This window comes from Phalacrocorax aristotelis, chromosome 7 (genome assembly GCF_949628215.1).
Source record: "Phalacrocorax aristotelis chromosome 7, bGulAri2.1, whole genome shotgun sequence".
NCBI classification, from domain to species: domain Eukaryota; kingdom Metazoa; phylum Chordata; class Aves; order Suliformes; family Phalacrocoracidae; genus Phalacrocorax; species Phalacrocorax aristotelis.
In genome coordinates, this window is record NC_134282.1 from 10260527 (window position 1) to 10277763 (window position 17237).

Genomic DNA, 17237 nt, shown 5'->3' on the forward strand with positions numbered 1-17237 from the left:
TAAATTGTAACTGGTTATATTTAGTCTTTCAGTAAAATGTATCATATAATGTTGATGCATTGTATGTAACTTAAAAACTGCGAGCACTGCTCTGCAAGTCATACAAGGTATAAATATTTTGTTCAGTACTATACTTACATTCTCCAAACTAACCAATCACTACTTCATTCAACTACTTAAAAAGTTTTTATAAAATAAGGCTGCGTACAAAAATAATACTAAAGAATCACCAGGCAAAAAGGTACTAAGTAGGACTGCAACTCTACACTCAGAAAAGTTGCACGGTCTTACAAAATACACACTCTCTTAAAAATAGTGACTCAGTTAGCTCAAAAGCAGGAAGTAAACCTCTAATCATTTTTAAAAATTCTATTCCCCCCCCCCCTTCTACAAGAAACAAAAGCAGAAGCGCTGAGAGCATCACCTGGAATTTGCAGCTGTGTCTGGCTAAGAAACCAGTTCAAAGCCGGAAGGTCTAAATTTCAGCACTGGGATGCACAGCTGCTCCTCCAGCCTCTCCTTGCTCCATGGGATTTACACATGAACACTCCTGCCTGCACACATGGTGAAGAGCTAGAGGAGTTGTGAACACCCCTCTGTCAGCAAAACCAGCTTCCCATCACATGAAATAGCCAAGCGGTTCATCGCTTCTCAGCAGCACACTACGGTAATCTTCTCTTTGATTTTGGGGTGGAGGGAAGTTGCCTGATTTTGCATGCTTAGGGAACACTTACTTGATTAGGATTAGACTTGGCAGCTGAATCTGTTGTGTGCTTAAAAGCATAAGCCAATTTATTTCTCTCTGCAGCTCTGTAAGGAAGTTGTCAGGGATGTTTGGGCATTGGCTGACAAAGTATAAACTCCCCCAAGAGCCTTATTTTACAGAGATCATACAGAAATACAGCAATTTTTACCACTGCATCACTACACACCTGAAAGTCACTCCTTTTGAAACGCAACACCGACTAATTCAACATACCTGCCTGGCTTTCCCAGGCAACCAGTTTGGATCAGACATGATCTGATCAAGGTTTTCAGACTAAGAGCAACAGTTTTCAGCCCAGCCCCTGTTACCAGTTATGCAGATGCCAGCTGCTCAGCATGTGGATGACTGGCTGGCTGATGTGCTCTTGGTCTCGTGGTAAGAGCAGGCTGGGACGGGTGCAGTGTTACGCAGGGGTCTCAGCAGTGACTTTGTGCAGGCGCTCACTGCAGAGCACAGGAAGCTGCAACTCCTGCGTGTTGCCTCAAGACAGTGAGGTTTTAAATTTATTTGCAACACAGCACCGGCAAAGCAACTGGTTTAGGAAAATGACAGGATAAACTGTCAAACTAAAGGTAAACGTATACATGAATACCAACATAAATAAAGCTACAAATAGCCTCAGACTGCTGGCAAATGTGTAACCACTGAAGTAACAGACACTGTTAGCTGTCCAAGTGCTAACGTAGGGTGGAAGAGCAGGTACTCCTCTCTCACTTTCTTCCCCTCGGAGGCAACAAACAATGACTTTGTGGGGTGCCACATCCACCCTTTGAGTACCCAGGTGAAATGGTGGCAGCCTGTGAGCAGCTATTCCCAGGGTCTGAGCACAGGCAGGGAGGGGAAGGCAGAGATCAGCTTCAAGGACAACTAAAAGCCAGCCTGAAATAACAGCGCTGGGAAACACAGATGACCAGCTAAGCAGAAATACAATTAAAAGGGGAATTTGACTCCCTTTACTTCAGCCTGGCATTATTAAATCTGCAGTCCAAATGAGTTTAAATGCTATCCCTTTCCACAGCGAGGCTGATGCAGAAACAGACATTTCTCCCTACTCCCTGGGAGGAGAGGGGCAGTTTGGCAGACGTGTCAGATGAGCGAAATCGCAGCCCGGCCAGCCTGCGTGTGGCACGACAGCCTCGCCACCAGCGAAGTGTGCCACCACAGCCCATCTGCGCCATGCAGACACATGCACTGTGGTCCTCACCGGCTCCTCTCTGCCAGCAGGCCATCGCCCGAGGCGGCACAGCCAGGTCGAGCCCAGCCAGGCCAGGGCCCGTGGCCCAGCTCAGTTCTCAGTGGCTGTAACACCAGCAGCAGGGCCACAGGGGCTGGGAAATCCACGTCAGGGCTCCGAGGCCCACGCCACACCCAGCGAGAGCTGCGCTGTCACCTACGGGCTCAGGCCAGGGAACAGGTGGCACAGCGCCGACCGTGCTGCCCCCACAGCCCACCACTATGCCGGCCCCTCGCCCACCCCTGCAGTGTGGGTCTCAGGGAAGCTGTGTGGGAAGCTCAGGAAGTTAGAGTGGAAGGTCACCTCACCACTTTATGCCCAGAAGATCAAGATCAAACCAGGCTACCTTACAAATATGGCTGCATCTGGTGCTCTTCTGTTGAAACCTGACATCCTCAGTAAAATATAATACAACTCAGAGCAGTCAAAATCCCCACAGAAATGCTGCCAACTCAAAAATTAAAAGTAGACTAAAAAGATTGGAGTCTTATGACAGATATAACTTACAATTTCATTTTTTTCTTTTTTGTTTTTTACAGGGGGGGAAAGACAAAGTTCAAATGAAAGCCTCAACCAACTTCAGCTTCTCTAGAAACAACAGCAACTGCACCAGCGATAACAAAATCAGTCAAGTCATTTTTCCTTTGCTTTATACAATTCTGTTCCTGGTCGGTATCACCATGAACAGCCTGGCAATGTGGGTCTTTTTTAAAATATCCAGTAAATCCAATTTCATCATCTTCCTCAAGAACACTGTCATTTCTGACTTCCTCATGATCTTGACTTTTCCATTTAAAATCCTTAGCGATGCAAAGCTGGTATCATGGGTACTGAGAGGATTTGTGTGCCAGGTCACCCAGGTTGTGTTTTACTTCACCATGTACATTAGCATTTTGTTTCTTGGTCTAATAACTATCGATCGATACCAGAAAGCCTCTTCACCGTTCAGAACATCAACACCAAGGAGCCTTTTAGGTGCCAAGATCCTGTCCACAGCAATTTGGATATCAATGGTTGCTCTTTCATTACCCAACATGATTCTAACAAACAAGAAGAAAACACCTAAGAATGTAAAGAAGTGTGCTCTCTTGAAATCTGAGTTTGGCTTAGTTTGGCACGAAATCGTAAACTATATTTGTCAGCTTATCTTCTGGATTAATTTAGCAATCATAGTCGTATGCTACATACTCATAAGTAGAGAACTGTACAAATCTTATAAAAGAACAAGATGCCCAGGAAAGGCACCCAAAAAGACTGTAAATCTGAAGGTTTTCATCATTATCGCGGTGTTCTTTATTTGTTTTGTGCCGTTCCACTTTACTAGAATCCCCTACACGCTGAGCCAAACAAGAGCCGTTTTTGAATGCTCTGCTCAGAACACCTTGTTTTACTTGAAAGAGAGCACGCTGTGGCTGACATCGCTAAATGCTTGCCTAGATCCATTCATATACTTTTTCCTTTGCAAATCATTTAGAAAGTCCTTGCTAGACATGCTGTGCAAGCACACAGCATCGTCAGAACTCAGAACACGGATAAAGGAACAAAACGAAGCAGATGACACAGACGAGACACCGCTCTAGAGCTAAGAACTACCCGTACCCCTTCTTGGCCACACACGTTTACTGGTGGGCAGAAGCGGCACAAATCCTGTGGAAGAGTATCACTGACTTCCTTAGAAATTGCCCTACAGATGAAACACAAGCACCCTGGAACCAACATTACTTGTTGCAAAAATGGTGAAACTAGAAAGCTTGAATAAAATAAGAGTACCATCTGATCACAGCCTCCATGCTTGTCAGAATTGCTAGGAAGAAGTTTGAACTTATAGTTGGAGCTGTAAGGAAAAAAATTAAGAGAGTGTCATGAAATGCTACAGATGAGGTTATGAACTGCGAAGATTTTGCAGAAATACCTTAACTTGGGCAAGAGCAAAGTCCATGGCAACACAAGATCTGGGAAATGCAAATAAAATCCACAGTAAATGTGATTTTTAAATACAGGGCGTTGTCACTTGGTACACAATTGGCAGACAAACAGAAATATAGGGCATATGTAGATAAGCTATTTATCTGTGCAGATTTTTGGTAGCAGAATAACATGCTGCTTATCTCATTATATGCTTGTAATTCTTAATCCATTGAACAATAATTAATAGTTGTATGTCAGAGGAAATGATTTCATAATTAGGCTTATCCTGACGTTAGTTAAATCTTCAAACACTTTGCCTTACTACATGAATAAATAAAAATGTACACTTTTATAGAGAACAATATATTATAGTAGAATATATACAAAGACTCAATTTACAGAATTACTTAGATCTTCAGGTACACTGGGTTTGGCTGGGATAGAGTTAATTTTCTTCATAGTAGAAGTAACCACAACAGGCCACTGTGGTTTAACCCCAGACAGCAACTAAGCCCCACACAGCTGCTCGCTTGCTCCCCCCTGGTGGGACAGGGGAGAGAACCAGAACAGTAAAAGTGAGAAAACTCATGGGTTGAGAGAAAGACAGTTTAATAGGTAAAGCAAAAGTCTCACATGCAAGCAAAGCAAAACAAGGATTTCTTTCACCACTTCCCATGGGCAGGCAGGTGCTCAGCCATCTCCAGGAAAGCAGGGCTCCATCACACGTTAACAGTTACTTGGAAGACAAACGCCATCACTCCAAACATCCCTCCCTTCCTCCTTCTTCCCCCAGCTCTATATACTGAGCATGATGCCATATGGTGTGGGACATACCTTGGGCCAGTTGGGGTCAGCTGTCCCAGCCGTGTCCCCTCCCAACTTTCTTGTGCACCCCCAGCCCCTCGCTGGTGGGGTGGGGCGAGAGGCAGAAAAGGCCTTGACTCTGTGTAAGCCCTGCTCAGCAGGAGCAAAAACATCCCTATGTTATCAACACTGTTTCCAGCACAAATCCAAAACAGAGCCCCATACCAGCTGCAGTGAAGAAAATTAACTCTATCACAGCCAAAACCAGCACACAGGGAAAGATAGACTCATGGTAAAATCTTTACTGATTATTAAGGGCAGCTTTTTTTGCACTATACAAAAAATTTAATCACTTTTCCTTTTTCATTTGGAAAAGTTGAAAAAAAAACAGGGATGCATTTTCAGGTACATAACATTTTCAGGTATCACACCAACCACACATGAAAAAGATCCTAGGCTATTGTAATAAATTATGGTTCATTTATTATCACTGCAAACCAGCTCCAATTCAGAAATATGTTTCACCACCATGAAAGAGCTCAGTCCTGTCAAAAGCCATTGCCTGTCTACCCTTCTCTGGTACTTATCTGTGCCTGGTAGGGCACCAGGTGTTTTTACGACTGATATCCAATTTCCTAACAAGTTAAAGACAGTTCACTTGCTTTAGCACTCAGCCTTAGAGTTTATGCATCTCTTATAACATGCCTGGATGAACTAAATATTTTAGAAAACATTTCACGCGCTGCTTATGCTGGCACACACACCAACACTGACTACAATCAGTAACTGCGTTACACTGCAGAAAACAGGGCACCATGATTTCCCTGGAACCAGGGCTGCCAGTCACTCCAGAGCACGGTCTCCACAACCAGCTCCATGGGACCCAGGACTGATCAGCTCCAGCTGATGTCCAGAAGGGAAGTGTGAGATGTCCCACTTCCACCCAACATGCATTTCCCACCTTTTTTGTACCTACACATGGAGAGAGAGTGGCAAGTATCTGATCTGATCAGATGAGATGTTCAGACAACAGGTACTACAGCTATCTGTGCACCATACAGCAGTCACTGACAGGATACACAGAGGCATTTAGTACCTGCCTCTTACAGTTGGAAACAGTGTCAAGAGGTCAGTTTGGAAGAAAACGTGGGAGATGCTGCCTTGGACATCAGTCCTGGGGTATTGCAATGGACTGTCTCAGCTTTATATAGTCCTTGATGAATGAGAAGAAGTCAGGTCAGGCAGCTAGGGACATGTCACGCTGATGACAATGGCGAGGGTGACCTTCACCCCGATCATTCTCAAGGCTCTTTGCTCCTTGCCGGCCATTTAACACCGACATCAGCATGCACACCTACATTAACCAAAACATAGGTACTAATGCACCAACTTACTGCCAGCACAGCTGCAGTCTGAGAACCTCAAAAAGCAGCCCATGTCTGCCCACAAAAGGATGGCTTGCATGTGAGCAGTTTCCCACATGGTAGCAAGCAAGGAACCAGAACCCTAAGTCATGTGAGTGGACAGGAAAATACAAGACAAATCACATGACTCAGCTAAACTTATACAAAAAGTTCTGTTTACAGAGAAATGCACTAGATTCCAACATGATACATAATAAACACCTAATAAATATAAAGCATACCATGCAGTGACTGCAGCTTCTGCCAGAATCAGAAAGTGACTGTAACTAGCACACTGTATCACCTGGCTACACTGACATCAAAATAAACCAGAAACCCCATTCTGGAGATCAAAAGCCAAGCTCAGGTTCATGCATCAATATTAACAGGCTACAGAGGTGGGGTACGATTTCAGAATACGTGGTGGACATGATTTTGAAGCCGAGTAACCCGTTGTAAGGGTGGCTTTGAACAGTCTTTCTGGTCACGCATTTGACGATGACTAGTGCCATGCAGAACAGGGGAGTTCACACACACAAAAAAGAACTCAAAGCTACATTTGAGGATTAGCCTGGAAAACGGTCAGGACACACTCTGAGTTTGTTCATCCCCCGTCTCTAAAGGTGCCAAATTGTAATGGCAGAGTGTAGGTGCCATCAGGTCTGCCCCACACAAACAGAAAGCCACAAAATACGTCTGTCTTGATGGATATGGTCACTTTTGTCTTTATTAGTACTTTCTGACAGAGAGCAAAAGGAAGAGAGAAAAGCAACAGTAAATGTTATTAACTAACTCAGGCGATACACAAAAATGAGGAAGGAAACAACACACCACACCAACAGAAAAAGTCTCATCTTTCTACACATTTCCCCATTCTTAATACTTTGCTCGAGGCTTCTGTCAGCAGAGGAACAGCGGATGAAGTGGAGATAGCCAAAGACGCCTCTCTGAAACAGTTGCTGCCAGGTTTGCTCAGGTACTTGCACAATCGGAGCGTTCACGTGGTGTGATGGGGCACTCGGTTATTCAGCTTTCAGATCTAAGAGGCTGATAGCCAGCAGTGTGCATCTTACCTTGAAAATGTTATTTAAATCTGTGCTGAGAAAGGAAAACTGGTGTGTGCTTGGTTAGAAATACCAGAATTCACTTCCCCAGAAGCACCTTGCTTTTGGGCCACAACTGTAAAATTTATATTCAGTGTTAAAATACGCTTCCATGTAAAGACAAACGGTGCTCTAGGCAATCTGCTGTTACACCTTCCTATTATATTTTCTTAGGCCTCTATAATGAAGAGATATTGTTTTAACTTTTCATTAGATGTTAATTTGTAAACAACAAACTTAGGCAAAGATATAGAGTTTCTATGAACTAGAAGAGAACTAGGTCGGTCTATTTAATGCACGTTCAGGTTTTGTGTTTGTGTAAACCTGCCAGTCAATGTAATTAACATGTAATTTTAAATACAGAATGTTATGTTTTATGTTTTCTCTCTCCTTCTCATCCAAGTCTCTTCAAACAATGGAAGACTTTGCAAACGAGAGTATTGGCAGTAACTCCAGTGGAGCACCCTCCTCTGCACCATGCCACCGAGACACCACAGTCACCCACCTGGTCTTCCCAGTACTGTATACCCTTGTCTTCCTTCTGGGACTCGTACTGAACAGCCTGGCTTTTTGGGCTTTCTTCCATATTCCAAGCACATCGACTTTCATTGTCTACCTGAAAAATATCTTAGTTTCTGATTTTATAATGACCCTGATGCTTCCTCTGAAAATTCTGACAGACTCTGGCCTGGGACCATGGCAACTCAAAGCTGTTGTCTGTCGCTTCTCAGCCGTAGTATTTTATGACACCATGTATATTAGCATAGTGCTACTTGGTCTTATTGCTTTTGACAGATTTCTCAAGATTGTGAGACCTTTTGGGAAGTTCTGGGTGCAAAACCTGACCCCAGCAAAGATCCTTGCGGCTCTAGTCTGGCTCTTCTTCTTTGTTCTCTCTCTGCCTAATATGATCTTATCAAACAAGAAAGCAACGCCCCTATCTGTGAAGAAGTGTGCCTCATTGAAGAATTACTTCGGACTCAAATGGCACGAAGCCATCAATTATATCTGTCAGTTCGTCTTCTGGACTGTTCTTATCCTCATGCTTCTATTTTATACAATTATTGCCAAAAAGGTATATGAGTCTTATATAAAAACACAGAAGAAAGACAACAGAAGTGAACGAAGGATCAAGGGGAAAGTATTCATCATTTTTACTGTGTTTTTCTTATGCTTTGCCCCCTTTCATTTTAGCAGGGTTCCCTATACTCTGAGTCAAACGACCACCCGAATGGACTGCCGTCTGCAGAACCAGCTCTTTGTTGCGAAAGAAAGCACTCTGTGGCTGGCTGCTACAAACATCTGCATGGACCCCCTGATATACATGTTCTTGTGCAAACCATTTGTAGAAAAGGTTTTATGTGGGAGAGTAAAGACATTTCAGAAAACAGTTCATACAAACCCAAAAACCGAACTGGACACACGAATGTCTGCTACTGAACCTTGATTCTGCAGCTTCATGCTCTACGGTCTCTGCATGTTCATAAAAAAGTTTTTTAAAAATCTGGTTTACTTCTGCTGCAGAAAATGAAAGGGCAGTTGTACTGTAATATTAATACTTAATAAAAACAGCACAAATTATTTCCCTATTTATGCTTACTGTTTAGCCTTTATATGCAAAAAATTGTCACTCAAACTGCCGGCCCCAGTCTAACACCAACCTTCCTCCTGTGCTGTGCTCTCTCACTGACACCACCATCGTTAATCAAAGCCGTGGAAGCCCAGCCATGTCTTGGTTGTGCCTGCCCAGCCACAGTACCGCTGCACTTGCACCAGCAATCTGTATTACCTCGGAGTCACTCATGTGCCTTCACACCCATAACCACGTCACTCTGAATAGAAAAATGGCATCAATGATCCATAAAACTAACAACGATCAGTTTGTAGTCTTGCGTTGCTGTGCTGGCTCTGCAAAGCTAACGAGAACAGAATTTTGTCTGATTTGGTCACTAAATCATGTCCACCTAACAGAATATAGACACACCATAGCCTATGAATTAAAATACTTTCATATAACTTAAGACAATCTACAGAATAATTCTATCTGCTTTAAACAAACAAACAAACACCCTTACTTGTTAACACTTACGCAGCTTACTGACTATGGTTGCTTCTAAGGGCAATTTAGCTTTATTTGGGATTAAAACCCAGAGCTGCTGATTTTGTATGTCAGTAATTCTCACACTGGGCGTCAGCTCGGCTGGCACATCGCAGGGCAGGGAAGAGGAGGAGCCATGTTTGACACAGGAAAGGAGGACACAGTCCCTCCCCATCCCTACCCACCTCTCTCACACCCATAATTACTCTCCTACCACCTACACTGTTTCACCATCCTTCCCCTTCACTCCCAGTGGGGACTTTGGTGGAGGATGCAGTCAGCAATACCCCAGAGTCCCTCCAGAGCACAAGCCTCATCCCGGTCAGAAGACCCAGGACTGCTTCCCCTACAAAGGGCATCGCAAAGCCACACAGCATTTCTCTCCCTGTACTCAGCACTAGTGAGGCTGTACCTCCAATACTGTGTTCAGTTTTGGGCCCCTCACTACAAGGAGGACACTGAGTTGCTGAAGCGTGTCCAGAGAAGGGCAACAAAGCTGGTGAAGGGTCTGGAGAGCAGGTCCTATGAGGGAACTGGGGGTGTTTAGCCTGGAGAAGAGGAGGGTGAGGGGAGACCTTCTTTCTCCTGAAAGGAGCTTGTTGTGAGGTGGGTGTTGGTCCCTTCTCCCAAGTAACTAGTGATAGGACAAGGGGAAATGGTCTCAAGTTGCACCAGGTGAGGTTTAGATTGGATGTTAGGAAAAATGTCTTTACTGAAAGATTGGTCAGGCATTGGAACAGGCTTCCCAGGGACATGATGGAGTCACCATTCCTGGAGGTGTTCAAAAAACACGTAGATGTGGCACTTCAGGACATTGTTTAGAAGGCCTGGGGGTGTTGCGTTGACGGTTGGACTTGATGATCCAAGAGGTCTTTTCCAACCTTAATGATTCTATGATTCACCCCTACCCTACCACTCACCCGAGGGGAACACCCAGAAATGTCCCTCTTGGTGGCATGTTCACCCTTCCTAGTCCCAATGATGGGCAAAGAGAAGGCAGCAAGCAACACTGTCTAACCCTCCCCCTCCACCCAGCTCACCGCACCACTCGCAGAGCAATCCTGTAGCTATCCCACAGGCGAAGTCCAAATAGACCGTGCCTGAAGAAAATTTGATTTCTAATCCAAAATCCTGGAATTTATTTTACTGTTTTAAGATGTGAAACAGATACCAACCATTTATTCACTCCAACTCTACAATACATATTAAAAAAACCCCAACTGTTAAACTTACCTTAGCCCTCAGCAATGCTCCCTTCTCAGACAACATGTACCTACTGCTACTTGTCCCCCAACATACCTGCCACCCCGGAGGACTAACTGCGTCACGTGCTGCTCAGGTGACATAGCATTGCAGAGGGGGCCTCAGGGAAAGCAAAACAACTTGCTCTCTTCCATCAGCCCTATTGCTTGTTGTATCTCCCATCACCCCTCCTGCTCCCGCCCCATACCTGGACACTCACCTCCCGCTGCTTTGTGACACTGTGGAGCTGAAGTGTGCATCCTCAGCACCTTGCTGAGAAAACAGTCATGTCCCTTATTAACAAACTTCACTTCTTCCCAAGCTCTCCTGCTAGCTTTATGCCTTCTCACACGTGCCAGACGCTTTGATCACCACTTGATTGCTATTTTTAGAAATTAAATATTTACAGCAGCCTAATACAATCATGCAGGTTGCCCCACACAGCCTGATTTTTTCAAAGCTGTTTTAGATTACTGTGCATTAATTACATCTGCCTTTGGGATTCCCCAGCCTCTGCCACACAAGTAGATGTATCTCTTATTTAGCAATTTCCACTCACTAGATCTTCTCCACTAGGCATGTTACATACTTTCTGTAAGTGTAACACCCTTTTACAACTGGAAACTGAACTAATCGCCAATCAGCTCTCAGCTGGCTCCAGACTTCCCTGTAAATCAATGCTTTCTCAAACAGTGTCTCCCTCTCAGGATTTAATGCTATTCAGGAATTAATTCCTCTCTCCCCACACACACATACAGTGTTTAACAGGATTAATTTAGCTACTTTAGTAGTAAAAGTAAATATATTAAATATATTAATTTCTTAGCTGCTTAAAATAGTCACCACTTTAGCAACTGCTTAAAGAAATGTACAAGGAGTATGAAAATGTTTCTCAAAGCCTGTTGACATAGGACAGCAATTAACATAGTGACCAGAGCTAAACATCAGGAGAAGACAGTTTGTAAATCAGCTGTGATTTTCCACCAGGCAGGTGCCCATGGAAATCTGTGGTCCTGTGCTTTTGGTATATTAGGGAAGAATTCAGCACGAAACTTCGCAGCTTGGTCCCCTCTCTTCAAAACGACTCACACCAGCATAGCTAATACGGAGGTCCTCAGGGCTCTCACCACAGACCTATACGTAGCTCTGGATTTAAAAGGGGAACTCCAGCCTATTTTTGTGGTTATTACAAAGAGAGATAGTAACTATGAAAATGCTGAAGAACAGAAAACTTATTCCACTGTGGAAGTTTTCTTTTTTTTATTTTCTCATTTCTACTGCTTGTAATACAAGGCTCATTTAACACTGTGAACAAACACATGTTGGCAGTACACACAGTAAAGTACTAAGCGCCTGCATGTAAGGGTGGGTGTAACCACAAAATGGGCTGAGTTGCTCCTTAAATAAGGGGTGTGCCAAAGGTTTCAGAGGAGTCTTAATCATCTGTTTTTCAGCTGCTGCTTCTTAGGTAGGTAAAAGGGAGCCAGAGTTACCAAACACTGTAGCAGAGAAATGCATGGTGACTGCAAGGATAGGACATCTGGATGATTCATTTACAGGAAAAAAGCCCCCTAAATTCTAACATCTGGGGTTTTGCACTTTTTTTTCTGCAAGTTTTTAGATCCTTGCCTCCAGATGGAAATAAGAATTACAATAGTTAAAATGCCTCTAAGTTTAGGTCTCTGCTTTTTAAGGCTCAAAAACTAACCAAAGCAACATTTTATATTTTACACCTGACCAAAACGGAGACATGCTTTGAAAACAGACTTCCCTTAGAGATGAGAAAGTCACCAGCCTACAGGTGGCTACAGACCACAGGTAGAGAGTACCAGCAGCATGCCACAGAAAGCTGCTGTTCTGGGGTATCCAGATCTCTTTAGTGCAGTCAAGGCATTTATGTAATTCAGTGAAGTTTACGAGGATATTCAACACAACAGTCACCATTTTTCAAAATCTTATTTTTTTTCCCAACTTAACTTGGAAAGGCTGGCTCTGACACGCGTGCCCCAGGAGCTCTTAAGAGAAATCTTTGCTTTTCATAGATTCGGTAGTTGTACAAACAGAGCAAACACACGTAGCATTTCCAGCTTAGGTGTGCTTACTCTGGTCCATCACCACCATGAGGCAGCAGCAGGGCTTTTTCTTTCCACGTCCAAATGTTCATTTGCTCAGCTTGTCTATGCTCCAGACTAGAAGTAACAGACAACCTAGAAACTGGAAAACTGGCACCAGGCCTTAAACTTGTTCAGACAAATTAACCTTATTCCCGGCTCCTATGGTCCAGGATTCACACAAAAACTATTGACGCTTATTCTAAAGGTTGTTGGGTTCCCAAAAGGGGAACTACAGGGCACTAGGCAGTCGCATTTTGTAGGAAATCAATCTTATTTGGGTACACAAAGTCTTACATATGTTTCTTTGTATTTTTTATTTTACTTGCATTTCAGAAAAAGGAAATATATTATACCTTTGTCTAATACACATACCATCTAGCCTTCCAGATTTTGTATCATACTGCCACTCCTCAGGGGGACAGCAAGTTAATTCCTTAACACCTAAAGACAAAATCTGCACTTCATATGTGTCCCGACTCTTCAGCACAGCAATACATATCCCTCCACCAAAGCTCCTACAACTCCAAGTACTGAGAAAACTCTCATAACATACATTGATACTTCAATTAATTAGAAATGCAAAACAACAATTTGCATAATGAACAAGAGCTGGGAAGCCAAGTTGGGCAACAAAGATATTACCCATATGGCTACACACAAACACAGAGCCAGTAGGTTGCATGTGAAAACTAAAGGCACTAGAACAGACCTAAGTCTACAGACAGGATCAGCCAGCCAAGATGTGTAACTTCAGGTTGCCTATCAACATAATGCGAGGAACTGGAGGATAGAGGAAAAAAAGAAACGAGATTTTTAAAAGTCAGTTCTTAATTAGCTCCTTTCCTCCCTCTTTCCCTTTTAGTGAGAGTCATCAAAACTGTGATAGAAATAAACCACATAAGGAAAGGGGACATATCAAACTCCTCAAGACACTTCCACTGACAAAATACCTCCATCTTGCACATCTGAAAATATAATGCTAGAGAAATCATCCTAGTGTTGCAAGCTCTGACCATCCTATCATTTTTCTATGTTTTGGGTTTTTTTTTTTTAAAAAAAAGCCAGTCTCATATATTATCCAGGTGGCTAATCGGCTAATCTGCTTTAAAAATAACCCTGTAGTTCGTATTGCCAAATATGATAGTAAAGGAGTTTTAGAATGAAGCAATACAATAATTGTTGTAATAACGTTGTTCAGGCTCTTATGACATCTGAGAATTGCTCTCTAATCACCAGAATACAAAAAGGGACATCCAACCTTTAAATAATGTGAACAATGGTAAAGTTATAGGTTAGCTTTCAGCTTTTCTTTACATCAGAGCTTCGCATTTCTTTCGTGCTGTTTTTATGACAAGCTCCATAGCATTTCCTTTTCATGTGGCAGCTAGTCCTGACTTGCTCCAGTCTGAGAACAGCCAAACAACAGGTCTCAATTAAAAGCCTACTAGGGGATGCTACAACAGTGGTTTCTAACCCATTTTTACTGATACACTGAAATACAGAGATTTTACAGAAAAGTTAATGTACTGTACCACATTCAAAAAACAAACAAAAAACCCCCATTCTCACGTAGATTTTATGGATCTATTTATTATTTGACCACTGTTAACACACCAACTTTGGTGTGTGTACCCCACAGAGTACCAACTATCCAACACTTGGGTCTCTGTGAGAAAATTAACCATATTTTTTAAACATTTCAGTTTTCATTTCTAATTTCTTCCCTTCTTCCTCACACATGTCCTGCAGCACTGTTTCTTAGACCCCAGCCTAAGACAACACCAGCATTAGAAGTGCCTGAAGAACCACAGCATAAGCAAAACCATAACGCACTGTCGTGCCATGTCTTGACTGAAGCCCACAGGACTGAGACCAGAGGAGCAGACATCTGCCAGCACCACCCCAGGGTCGGAACCATGCCCTGCACCAGGGATGCAGTACAGCACCTGCCTTGGGAGCGAGTGGTCTTGTGCAAAACACAAGTCAAGCATGTAACGCTGCTGTTTGTGACCTATCTGCAAATCTGCTTCCAGGCCTCAGCTACAGCACTCAGACCTCCTGGGTCCCGAGCTGCTGCTCCCAGGCATCTGCTGTTCCTCGGAACAGACACAGGAGCTTATCATTCCCGCAGCTGAGGGGCATGATGTCAGGCAGTCTGTGCACGGAAACACTGGAAGCAAGACCAACACAGCATAAATGCTTTGTTCAGTGCCCAAGCTGTGAAGTCTCTTCTCCTCTATGCACTAGGAATTTTGGGTAGTCCAAACATCCCAGAGAAGGACCATGTATTACGAGATATCTCAAGGAAGAGAGAGGTGGATTTCTCCTGCAACTTCTGCAATGTTCCCCAGAAACATCAGAGGTCTTCTCTTCAAGAAACCTGAAAGACTACCTATGTGGTCTGCAACAAGCAGGTGTCTCCTATGGCACCTGGATGACTGCTCAGACATAGCTCTTGAGAGCCAGGTTTCTGAAAGATGGGAATTTTGAAGAGTCTAATCCCAATTTTCGAGAAGCCAGCATAAGAACCCACCTTCACTCAACTCTCCCCTGTAAAGAGTCATCCAGGGACAGATGCAGCTTGACAGCACTGGGACTGTGAGCCCTGTTCACATCACTCATCTCCAGAACCCATGTGCCTGCTGGCAGCAAGTCACTTACAAGCTGGCCTGATCTCCAAGTGGCTCTTTGGAAGGATGCAGTATCTGAGGGGTGAATTGGATGGAATCAAATGGGAAACTGGCCTGAGGCATGAGGTGCAGATAATCCGTGTGCAGAACAACAGTCACAGACCACGACACTACTCAGCTATACCTAGTATAGGACTCCTTTGCACAATCAGGCCTCACAAGATACAGGCAGAAAATCACCACTAGTAATACCCACGGGAAAAGACTAAAAAGTCATCACCTTGTCAGAGCTAAGCTCACAGACCTCTAACACAGGCACTGACATTGCAACAAAGCCAAAGAACAGACCCTTTGGGCAATGGTTGTTTTACCAGTGATAACTGGAGAAGAGACCACAGTGGTGGAAAAAGTGGTGCTAAGGTAAGAGGCAAAGCTGAGTATAAATGGGTGTGACTCCAGCATCAAACATCTGGTACTGGGGAAGAGATCTGAGAAATCCCCAAAAGGGCAAAGAAACAAAGAAAGAGATTTAAATTAAAACCCCCAAATTCTCAAAAGGAAGGAGATAAGGCCAACCCCGAAATCAGCACAGAATTTGCACAGCACCCTGTCCTCAGGTAAACCAGACTGTGCTGAAAGTCAACCAAAGAGCTCAAAGTACAAGGCCCATGCAGATAGTCTCATAGCTCTGGAGCCTCCCCACTCCTGCATAGCCACAGGAGAAAGGGCAAGTCAGTCAAACAGCCTTGTACACTCCCCAGAGGAAGAATGAGGTCTCCGCTTAATGGAGAGCAAAGAGTGATTTATAGAGATAGGAGTGAAACACTGCAAAAGACATTTAATGCAGAGAAATCAAGCTGTTTGCATTGCTATGCAGTGAGCTGTGCTGTACCTGAGCTGCGTGAACTGATGATAGCACTTACCACTGTATCCCAGGGTGGCTCTCACTGCCCTCTCCATGGGATAACTTCTCAGCTTGAAAGAACAGCCTACAAGACCATCAGTCAGGTACATACTTCTGTCTTTCACAGGCTCCAATGACAGAACCAGATCACCATAACTAATGTTAGGAAAATGACTGAAAGCCACTGAGGAGGTTGGAAGGGACCATTAGTCTAGAAACAGGACAAGCAGTTTAGAGGGGAACAAACCACGAGCAGCTGCTAAACACTGGGGCACACGGGACAGATGAAAGCAGGCGAAATGGTGGCTGGCACACACTGTCCTATGTAGCCATGTGCAAGGTCTGAGAGAGGCAGACACTTCGTCAAGTCTCCTCTCCCTCACTGCAGAAAAACCCTTCTCCATCCTCAGGTGATGTGATGTGTGCATTCCAGCATGTGCATGAAACACGGACCACCACTTACCGTCAAAATATCCAGCTCCTGAGATCAGTTTTGCAGCTTGTAGTAATAAAGCTAAAAACATGACAGAAATATAATGCATGTTCCTGCTGGCTTCATTTGCATTATCTGTTTTGCCTTGCAAAAGCTGGTCTTCAAAGATGAGCCGCGTCAGAAGTCTCCTACAATCAGGGACTGCACCTGATTCAAGGGAGAGGCCCCAAGGCAAGTGGGAATTTTACAGTTTGCCCATTAGCAGAAATGAGGAAATTAGCACAGGGCACCCCTGGACACATGGCCAGAGGAAGCTGTTCACCAGTACAGCAGGACCTGCTCCTGCTCCAGCTCCTCACAAGGATCCATGCAGCTGTCAAGGGCATCTTGCAGAAGGCTATCCTGTCTCAGCAGAGAGGGACTGGTGATTCAGTCCCTCAGATCTTTGAGGAAAAAAGGAAAAAAAAAAATGTGTGTGGAGAAGTCCAGGCAGAACAGACAGAGCAGTCTGAGGAAAGTGACTTGGCAGCCATTGCTCTTGTAGCATTAAGATTATTTTTTCTTTCCTCCTGAAGATTTAATGAGGGAGATATAATTT

At 43.9% G+C, this 17237-nt stretch overlaps 3 protein-coding genes across 4 annotated transcripts in view; 2 read left to right on the top strand and 1 right to left on the bottom strand.

The window, feature by feature from the left end:
- MED12L (mediator complex subunit 12L) overlaps positions 1–17237 on the bottom strand; it is a 153839-nt gene that overhangs the window by 47597 nt on the left and 89005 nt on the right. The window lies entirely within an intron of this gene.
- On the top strand, positions 395–3986 carry P2RY12 (purinergic receptor P2Y12). Its single transcript, XM_075098662.1, has 2 exons — positions 395–667; positions 2540–3986. Exon 2 carries the CDS (start codon positions 2561–2563, stop codon positions 3578–3580), a length of 1020 nt encoding a protein of 339 aa, XP_074954763.1. The 5' UTR covers positions 395–667; positions 2540–2560; the 3' UTR covers positions 3581–3986.
- On the top strand, positions 6871–8807 carry P2RY13 (purinergic receptor P2Y13). The gene is made up of 2 exons (XM_075098661.1): positions 6871–7091; positions 7622–8807. Exon 2 carries the CDS (start codon positions 7634–7636, stop codon positions 8663–8665), a length of 1032 nt encoding a protein of 343 aa, XP_074954762.1. The 5' UTR covers positions 6871–7091; positions 7622–7633; the 3' UTR covers positions 8666–8807.

Bases quoted from the DNA above. Each gene is read 5' to 3' on its own strand.
- P2RY12 (XM_075098662.1), top strand. From the start codon at position 2,561: ATGAAAGCCTCAACCAACTTCAGCTTCTCTAGAAACAACAGCAACTGC.
- P2RY13 (XM_075098661.1), top strand. From the start codon at position 7,634: ATGGAAGACTTTGCAAACGAGAGTATTGGCAGTAACTCCAGTGGAGCA.